At 54.6% G+C, this 10,253-nt stretch overlaps 1 protein-coding gene across 2 annotated transcripts in view; it reads left to right on the top strand.

Annotated features, from left to right (window-relative positions):
• Positions 1 to 6,908: 6,908 nt before the first annotated feature.
• The window catches only part of DGKD (diacylglycerol kinase delta), a 115,277-nt gene continuing 111,932 nt past the window's right edge, over positions 6,909 to 10,253 (top strand). For both annotated transcript variants that reach the window (XM_032396641.1, XM_032396563.1), the window contains exon 1: positions 6,909 to 7,067. In XM_032396641.1, coding sequence (XP_032252532.1) covers positions 6,912 to 7,067 — 156 coding nt within the window. In that variant the 5' untranslated portion in view covers positions 6,909 to 6,911. The remainder of the gene's footprint in view (positions 7,068 to 10,253) is intronic.

Genomic DNA, 10,253 nt, shown 5'->3' with positions numbered 1-10,253 from the left:
TGAGTTGATCTGATTGGGGCTGGCTTGTTGAGGGGGCTGAGTGATGTCACTGACACGGAAGCTGCCGCCCGCAGCGTCCTGTGTCTCAGGTGGGGGAGGGCAGCAGCTAGAACGGGAGCCAGACCTGCTCAGCACTGGCTCATGGAGGTGGGAAGGTGGCCCAGGTTTGGTGAGCTCACTGCTGGAGGCTGGTGTGCCCAGGGCCTTCTCCAGGGGTCCTGGGGTAAACTGCTTCCCCGGAAACATATGGGGGCCGGGGGGAGGCAGTGTTTCTAATGACCTGGCCACTCCTAGCTCCACGGCCCCCCAGGAGCCTCCTGAGATAAACAGGGCAAAGGACAAATGTGGCCAAAACACTCTTCATCACTGATTTAACTTTTGGTCCAAGTCCCTGTTTGAGCTCTGGGTTGTTAGTTAAGTTTCTCCTGAAAGCAAGCAATGAAATCAGATTTGGCTAGTTTAAGGGGAAACGGAGTGCACTGGGAGGACCTTGGAGGGGCTCAGAGAACGGAATTAAAGGAAGAATCGGAGTAGCCGCGGCTGAGGTGGGCAGGGATCAGAAGCTCCCGGGGCTGCCCAGGGGCTCAGGGGCCCGCCCTCTGGGCAGCCATCCTCCCGGAATGGTGGCCCCGCGCCAGATGCCCTGTCTCCGGGTCTCTGTTTCCAGTGTGCAGGTCCTGAGCAGGAGAATCGGGCTGCTCCAGCTTTGGTCAGGTAGATCAATGCCCTGTGGCCAGTGACTGCAGCACCCGGCCCTAGGAACGGTCTGTCCTGGGAGAGGGGGCTTCTCGGTTAGAGTATCTTCACTGAGGTTGGGTGTGTATGGGGGGGGGGGGGGGCTGCTCTGTGTCAGGGAGGAAGGTGGAGTTGAAGGGGCAATGGGATGATGGAGGTGGCACCAGGGCCCTGTCCTTCAGAGTCCCCTTCCTGGCCCGTGGTACTCACCAGTCTTGGGAGCTGGTACCAAGGGCCACAGAGGCGCTTGGGGGAAGTGTAGGCTCTGGACCATGCTTCAGGGGAGTAGGAACAAAGGGGTTTGCAGGGTTCTGCACAGGTGAAGCCCCTCACAGAAGGTAGGGTGAATGGGAGGGGACGTGGGGGGGGGGTGTAGACACTTGGGATCAGGTCTCCGGGACCATGAGCAGTGGCAGAGGGCAGGACAGCAGCATGGGCTCCATGCACACGAAGGCGCCCACCTCTGGGGTTGTTCAGCAGGATTCTAGGCTGGCTTGTGTCCTGGGGAGTGGGATTTAGGCTGGAGGCTCCACTTGGGAACCGTGGACGGGATCCCACACACACAAAGCAAGGTGTGGACTCGTGTGGGGTTTGAGGCATTCTGATATTGACAGGGATGAGGATTCATTTCGGGAGAAGGACTAATAATAATAATAATACAGGCAGAAGACTGAGCCTTTGGCCTGTGGGTTTGCAGGGTCAGACACAATTTCTCCTTCGTGTTTTCTCCCATTCCAAGGGAACAGTACCACTCCAACCCACGCCCCCTCTTAGGACACTCAGGAAGGATCAGGGCGGCAGGCTCCTCTGGGGATCGGAGCCCTTCCTCTGTTTCTGCCCAAGCCAAAGGGCAGCTTTGGTTGGCTCCCGCCAGAGATCCTGGGCAAGCGGGGCACCTGGGAGTCCGCCCGGCCGTGCCTGGTGAGAGGACCAGCCCACTGGTTCCTGCATTGCTTGACCCCAGGACATCCTAAGTCAGGGTGGATGTTAATGGGCTTGACCTTTGGAACTGTGTGGGTTAGAGCTGGAGAAAAAGAGCTGGAAGGTCAATCCGGCACACCAGAGGTCCGAACAGTCCTTGCCCTCCAGGTTATTTTGGGACCAGAACGCCCAACTCACAGACTTCCAGGTGCTGGCTGGAATATAGCCTGCAGCTGGTCACCCTGGGGAGGGGGTGGGGGTGGGAGCAGGAAGCGAGCCGCCGAATGGGATGCGGAGCCTTGCTTGGGCTGGGCCTTCGCTCGCTCGGGAGTCTACTGGCATGTTGTCAGGAGGCTGGATGTTCGTGTGCAGGTCGGATGTGTGGCCCAGGGGTTCCCGGGTAGGTGCATTGGAAGAAACAGGGCACAAAGGAATTGAGAGTGCTACATGCAGAGAGTGGTGGTGGCTGGGAACCTAGGACAAAGTTCTGCAACCAGCAACCGGAGGGCTGGAGAGGAGGAATCCCTCCTACTTACCAAGCACCTGCCTTGTGCTAAAGGCACTTTACCTCTTACATCTTATCACGAGAGCCACGCTCGTAAGTGGGGCCTGTCACAGTCATCTGTTAGTTGGGGAAAGTACAGTTGGGAGACCTTATGCACCTTACCCAAGGTCACACAGCTGGTGCGAGTCAGAGTCGAGACCTGAACTCTGGTTTTCCTGAGTCTGTATCATCAGCCCTTTGCTCACCTTCTGATGCTGAGACTTTGGGGGCTCGGAGGCAGAGGTTAGCACTTCTGACTCAGCAATGGCTGCCCTAAGTTCTTTTTTCAAATCGAAATGTTATGGAGATAATTGTAGATGCACATGCAGTTGTAAGAAACAATACAAAGAGATCCTGTATTTTCCCCAAGGTAACATCTTGCAGAACGAATGCATGCTATCACAAAGGACATGGACCCTGGTATGGTCCACCCATCTGCTTCCGATTTCCCCAGTTTTACTTGTATTTGTGTGTGTGTGTGTATTTAGTGAGCCACAATTTTATCACGTGTGTCGCTCATTAACCTCCTTTTAGAGAGTCTGTTTTCCTCTCCCTGTAACACTTCCCATTGCTCCCCTCCCCTTTTGAGGCCACTACCCTCATGGTGGACCTCACTAATCCTTGGGGGGATGCGGTGGGTGCGGACCCCAGTTGGCATGTTTGGAAATGTAATGGGGGTGGTTTTTCGGTTGTCACAATGCCTGGGGCCGGGGAAAAGATATGTCACACGCAGTGAAGAAATGTCCGGCTCCAGATATTGATCATAACCCGGGTTCGGGGTAAAATAAGATTATTCCCATATTTTGAAGCACATCATGCATTCTAACGGGAAGTGGTTTTTTTTTTTTCTTTTTTTTTGACAGGAGGTGCATGCACTTTTGCATTGACAAGTCGAGAAGGATTAGGTTGAATGTGAAGTGTGTTATTACTGCCACCTTGATATGCCCTTAAGGTGGGGTAAACTCAGGGAGGCGCACATTGTTGGAGATGATTCACAGTGTGACTCATTCCATAAAGAGGCACCGGAGGGAATGTGCTCTTCCAGGCAAGCCACTTCGGGGGAGATCTCCAAGGGAACAGTGCTCGGCAGTCACACGAGCACAGAAAGCCTTCTCCGCTCATCAGAGGAAATATGCCAGAGTTGGGTTTCTCTGATTTAGGAACATAATACGATTCTTAATGAGCCTAATGCTCTTTTAAAAAATACGCTTTTTATTTTCAAGTAGTTTGAGATTTACAGAAGAGTTGCCCAGTTAGGACGTGAACTCCTCCACACCCAGTTTCCCTTGCTACGAATGTCTCACATTAGGATGGCACATCTACCACGCTTAAGGAATCCATAGTGACACGTTATTATTAAACTAAAGCCCATTCTTTATTCAGATTTCCTTAGTTTTTACCGAATGTCCTTTTTATGTTCCAGGATCCCACATGACATTTAGTTGTCCTGTCTCCTTAGGCTCCCCTTGGCTGGGACAATTTATAGGACTTTTTCATGATTGCAATATACTCCTATCCAGCCACATCAGCTGCCTCTCAGGTTCACGTCTCTGGCTTTTTGCCTCTCAAATGATGGATTCTAGAGCCCAGATGTCCCCTGAGCTTCTGTTGGGTGTAGGTGACAGCTCACCCAAGCACCTCTAATTCAGTTTGTTCAAAACCAAGTTATTCTCATCTCCTCTAGGTCTAATTGTGGTCACTGGGGCGGCATCCCTCTTGAAAGCTGTGTCCCCGGGAGGCATCCCGATTTGTCCTGCTCCTTCATCTCCTGACTAGGAGCAGCTGGTGGTCCCATTTCTTTCCACCTCTGCTGAATCTCCTGCCTGTCACCTCTTCTCTCCACCGCCAGGACCACTGCCTTGGTTCTACCTCAAATCAAGCATTGCCTAGATTGGTGAATTGCCTTCTAATGCCCTGTTTCTAGTCTTTTTTCCTCTGGATCATTCTCTGTCCAGATACATTGGTTCCTCTGCTTTAAATACCCTTCAGTGGCCTCTGTGCCCGAGGATGTAGTCCTTGCCCCTGAGAACAGCACAAGGGGTGCTCTGGGTCCAGCTGCAGCCGTGCACCCTCTCGGCTCCTCCTCCCCTCGCCCTCGGCTCAGCAGCAAACTTGCCTGGGAGTCTCTTGCCTTGTTGTGTTTTCCTGGAAAATTCCCTCCATCCCCTCACCTTTCTACTCAAATCTGCAAACCCTGCTGGGGTCATCCCTCCTCTGGAGAGCCCCCCGACACCCTTGACAGAATTAACTCTTAGTTCCCCTCCGTTTTGTACTTACGTATCACACTATTTGTAATTAATTGATACAAAACCCACATTAGTCGGCTCTAGCTGTCATTACAAAGGACCACAGACCGGGGGGCTTCAGCAGAAATTTTTCTCACAGATCTGGAGGCCAGAAGTCTGAAATCAGTTTGGCAGAGTCGGTTTCTTCTGAGGCCTCTCTCCTTGACTTGTAGGTGGAATCTCTGTGTCTCTTCACTTGGTCTTCCCACTGAGCCTGTCTGTGTCCACATTTCTACTTCTTGTAAGGACATCAGTCATATGGGATTACAGCCCATCCTAATGGCCTTATTTAACTTGATTACTTTTTTTTTAAAAAGATTTTATTTATTTGACAGAGAGAGACACAGCGAGAGAGGGAACACAAGCAGGGGGAGTGGGAGAGGGAGAAGCAGGCCTCCCGCGTGGAGCAGGGAGCCCGATGCAGGGCTCGATCCCAGGACCCCGGGATCATGACCCGAGCCGAAGGCAGACGCCTAACGACTGAGCCACCCAGGCGCCCCATAACTTGATTACTTCTTTAAAGGCCCCATCGCCAAACACAGTCACATTCCGATGTCAGGAATAACATCTGAAGGTTAGTTAGGACTTCAACATGTGAATGTTGGGGCGGGTGGGAGCCCAATTCAGCCCATAACAGGCCCTTCTCTCCTCTTGCTTCCTACAAGCTCCTTCAGGCCCAGCTTCCTGGGAAGGCTAGCCTAGAAGCATCAAGAACTTTGGAGTCACATGGCCCAGGTCCAAACCCTGTCTCTTTTCCACTCCTTGGGAGAGGTAGCATTCTGAACCTCAGGTTGCAGTCTTCATCTCCAGAGCGGGCCCAGTGAGCTTGCTCTGTGGGGCTTGTGTGAGGATTAGAATCACCGGTTAGGTGTCTGCTGTGTGTGTCCCGTGGTCCGCACACCGAGAACCAGCATCACTGTCTTCGAGCATTGCAGAACTTACCGTGATGAGGAAACGTTCTGTATTTGTGCCGTCCCGTGTGGTAGCTGCTAAGCCACGCACGGCTATTGTGTATCTGAAATGTGGCTAGTGCGACTGAGGAACTGAACATTTAATTTTAATTAATTGAAATTGAAACTGAAGTAGTCACATGTGGCTAGTGGCTAGAGCACTGGGCGATGCACCAGGGGCTCTGGGCCTGTCCCAGAGTGTTCCTGCCTTAGGCCCTGAGATGCCCTGTCCTGGCTGTGAGTCCATTTCCCTGGCCATGGCCCCATGCTAGATGGGTTCACTTGTTTTGCCTTTGGAAAGTGTCACCCCAAGTAGTGGGGGCCAGAGCATACTGACCGGCAGGCAGGCCGGGGCCCACCCAGTCTCTAGCAGGAGCCCTCTGAAAGGGCAAGGGGACAGGCACGTAGCCCCCTAAGGATTTGCCCCTCTCGCCTGTATGGCAGCAAAAACAAGTGCACTCTCTGTGCCCTCCAGTGAAGGGCTCACCTACCTGGCTATTATCCGGCAGTCCCGGCTAGCACGCTGGGCCTCATCCCAGTCACCTGTGCCTCCTGCCTCCTGCCTCCACCTACACATCACTTGGCTCCTGAGTCCACTTCTCTATCTCTGCGGCCCCTCCCAATGACCCAGGGCAGCCACCTGCCCTGATTACTTCAAAGCCTGGATCACAGGCCCCAGCTTTGTGACCCAGCCCTGCCCGGGGTTAAAATCCCTCAAGGGCTTCCTGTTACACTCGGGACCAAGCCCTTTATCAGGTTTACAAAGCCCTATCTGACCTGCCCGCCCCCAGGCTCATCTCTTCTTGTTATTTTCCTCCCTTTAGGCTACGACTTCCGTTTTCTTCCTGGACACTTGTTCTTTCTTGCCTCCAGGACTTCGCCCAGTCTGGTCCTTCGTCCTGGAACACAATTCCCCAGTCAGGGTTAACTCCTACTAGCCCTTTTCTTCTCTCAAGCATCATTTCTCCAGGAACCCTTCCCAGATGGAATCGTGTATCCCTGTTCTGGCATCCCAGAGGCCAGTCCCTTCTTTTTTCTTTCATGCATTCATGCATCCATCCACTCCCAACTGTTTACTAAATGACAGACGCTGCTTTAGACGCTGGCGACACAATGCAGGGCAAGACAGGACGGTCCCGCGCCTCCTGGAGATCACTTACGTTCTTGAACGGGAAGACTGAAGATTAAAAAAAAAGTGAACACGGAGACAAAAAAAAAACACACACACACAAATTGTGTCCTAGACAGAAAGCAGACGCTAAGACCAGGGGCCAGGGGACATGGAGGGGCGGTTAGAGGCAGAGGGGCCCGAGATTCGCTCCATCTGCGGCTGCGCGCGCGGCCGGCAGGGGGCGCGGCGAGGCGGCGTGGGGCCCCGCCCAGGCCCCAGGCCCGCCCCCGCCCCAACAGGCCCCGCCCTCCAGACCCCGCCCCCGGCCCCGCCCCCGCCCGCTGTGCGCGCGCTGGCCCGGCAGCATGGCGGCGGCGGCGGGCGCCCCTCCGCCGGGTCCGCCGCAGCCACCTCCGCCGCCGCCGCCTGAGGAGTCGTCGGACAGCGAGCCCGAGGCGGAGCCCGGCTCCCCGCAGAAGCTCATCCGCAAGGTGTCCACGTCGGGCCAGATCCGCCAGAAGGTGAGCCCGCGGCGGCGGCCCGGGCGCGCGCCCCTCACGCCGCGGCAGCCCCGTGAGGCCCGCGGCCCGGCCCGAGAGCCGCCCAGGCCCGACCCAGCCCGGCCCGGGGTCCCGCCGGGCGCCGCCGTCCGGGCGGAGTGCGCCCCACGGGGTAACGGGCCGGGCGCCCCGCCCCGCGCCCGGGCTGAGCGCGTCCTCCCGGCGGGGTGGCGGCGGGGACCCCGGGCCCGGGGCGCAGGTGGGCGCCGCGCGGGGCCGAGCGGGTGGGGCGGGGCGCCGGGGCCAGGGGCGCCCGCCGCGGGTGGGCCGCGAGGAAGCCCCGCGCTGCGAGGACCGGGAGGAAACTGAGGCCTAGAGGCGGGGGGCGAGCGCACCAGAAATGGGGGCTGCTGGCTGGGTCCCGCAAGCGCACGCTCCCCGAGCCCCGGCTTCTGCACGTTTCTGAGGACTGAGCAGGTCATTTCCCGCTGGGTGCTCTGCAGACTCACCTGTGGTCCCCTGGGAAATCCAGCTGGACCCGGGTGTGGGGGCTCTTCCTTGACTCGCGTGGGTTTTCGTGCCCTTAAGGGAAGGGATGCGCGTTCTATGACCGGCTGTCCCTGCCTCTGGGGAAAGCCGACAGAGGGGGCTTTCCCTGGCTGCGCACCCGCTGGGCACCTAACTCTCCGCGGAGAACTCCAGGCGCTAAATATTCGCAGCAGAAAGACGCATTTCCTTTCTGCAGGAGGAAAGTTGCGCCCTTTGTTTTCCCATTGCGGTTCCCCTTGAAAACTGCTTATGGTTTTGGCTACAGGTGAGCCCCGTGTGTTAGAACCCGGCTGCCTCGGGCAGGTGGCTGGACAGGTGGAGGAGGGCAGGCCGGGTCTGTGGGCAGCCCCGGCACATCCAGCTGGCACAGACTCTCATCCTGCTGCAGTGCGCTGTTCCTCCGGGGCCAGTGAGGTTCAGCTGCTACTTTCACCGTGGGAGCCAATGCTTTACCTTCTGTCAGCCTTTGATACTTTGGTGGGGATAGTCTTTGGTCTGAACGTGTTACAAACAAGTTTATTGTGAAGTGTTCCAGTTACTCAGCAAATAGGTATTGAACACCTCCTTTGTTGCAGGCGTAACAGTAACAGTAATAATTGTAATGAGAGCAATTCTTCAGCGCTTACCAGGCAATGTGCCAGGCACTTTTTTTGGGTTAAACTTTACAGCAGTCTACATGGGCTGTAAATCATTTAGTACTAGCGAGAACCCATTGAGTTGGGTGTTAGCTATCGTCCTTGTCTTATGGGATTGGAAATCGAGGTAGAGAGGTGAAGTGACTTGCCCAGGGTGTCACAGGTAGTAAAGGCGGATCTGGATCTGAACCATGGTCAGGATCCCAAGACGTACAGTAGTAGGAGTCTGGCTCCTAGTCTGTGGGAGATGGACACCTGTGCATGTGACAGTATGACCTAGTAAGTGCTGTGGAAGCTCAGGGGACAGAGAATCCAGCTACCCTGGCAGGCAGGGAGGGGAGGTCCTCTTTAAACAGATCTTGAGGGAAAGGGGAAGGAAGCGCTTTCCACATAGTTGATGCATATTGACACATCTGTAGCTAAAGGTTTAGGCACACCTGGGAATGATCTGAAGGTGAGCGGGTCAGGTTGAGAGGAATTAGGAAGAGGCTGGAAAGGTAGATTGGGCTGGATTTTAAAGGGTGAGCTGTGGAGTTGGGCTTTCGGCCTTGGGCAGGAGGGAGCCGCTGACGGTTATTCAGTGCATGGGAGTGACCAGTCAGATGTGCTTTTAGGAAGATCTCCAAGTAGCCCTAAATGATACTGTTAAGAGTTGCTCTCCCCTGTTGTTTGGTCCTGGAGCATGGTATGTGCCCAGTGTGGGGTGGATCATGTGATTTACAAGTGTAATTAAGATTAGATCTCTCAGAGATTCCAGTGTTTGTCCAGAATTGTATTCTTTAGGAGGCGTTCTCCCCCCACCCCCCCAAAAAAACCCAAACACAATAGCTGCTGTACCTACCAGCTGTTCTGGCTGAGGAGGAGTGATGGGTAGAGTGTTAAAAATACACCCTGAGGATTTGAGTTGCTGAATACAGTCACATCTGCTGTACAAATAGCTTAAGGCAAATTTTTCTTTCGTGTTGTTAGAGATTGCCTGAATGTGGGAAGTGTGAGGTTTTCTGTGTGCAATAGCTCCCCCCCCATTTTTTGAAGCAGATAAGCCATTCAGAAAATTGCTCTGGTATATGTGGTGCCTAAGAGAAATATCCAGAATGGTACGGGGTATCATTCTGGGTCTAAACGGGAAAGCTGAAACCACTTGAAGTATTTAAAACAGATGGAATTTGGGGCGCCTGGGTGGCTTGGTCGGTTAAGTGTCTGACTTCAGCTCAGGTCATGATCCCAGGGTCCTGGGATGGAGTGAGTCTCTGAGTCGGGCTCCCTGCTCAGTGGGGAGTCTGCTTCTCCTTCTCCCTCTGCCCCTCGCCCCACTTGTGCTGGTACATGCTCTCTCTCCTTCTCTCTCTCCCTCTCAAATTAAAAAAAGAAATCTTTAAAACAGAGGGAATTTAATGTAGGGGAGTGGTCACACAGGTGATGAAGAACTGAGGATGCAGACAGTGGCTGATGAGGCAACAAATAGGAGCCCACTGTCACCCCTGAGCTGGAGGACAGAGGGAGGAGGTAGCATTTCGGACCCCAGGAGCACCTCCCGCCTGCCAAGAGGCTGCCCTGGGCTGTCTGGTGGGCCTGGTGCCTTCAGAGGGCGCAGCTGCTGCCGGAGTCTCACCCCATCCCCCTCTTGCTTGGGAAACCCAGCCTGTTAGGGATCAGCCCCTCTGCAGTTTGGAGTAGAGCAGAAGATCAAGGAATGGAACTGAGGACAAGTTTTTGAAATACCAGTCCAGTGCAAGCTAAGAGCTGTCTTAATGGAAAAAGAAATGTGCAGGCACATCGCCGGGGATCTTGTTAAAATGCAGATTCTGGTTGAGTAGGTCCGGGGTGGGGCCTGAGAGTCTACATTTTATTTTTTATTTTTTTTATTTTTTTATTTTTTTAAAGATTTTATTTATTTGACAGAGAGAGACACAGCGAGAGAGGGAACACAAGCAGGGGGAGTGGGAGAGGGAGAAGCAGGCTTCCCGCGGAGCAGGGAGCCCGATGCGGGGCTCGATCCCAGGACCCTGGGATCATGACCTGT

Source organism: Phoca vitulina, unplaced genomic scaffold (genome assembly GCF_004348235.1).
Source record: "Phoca vitulina isolate PV1807 unplaced genomic scaffold, GSC_HSeal_1.0 scaffold1, whole genome shotgun sequence".
NCBI lineage: Eukaryota > Metazoa > Chordata > Mammalia > Carnivora > Phocidae > Phoca > Phoca vitulina.
Note: the sequence above shows the minus strand (reverse complement) of the source record. Positions and strands in the feature narration are given on the sequence as shown.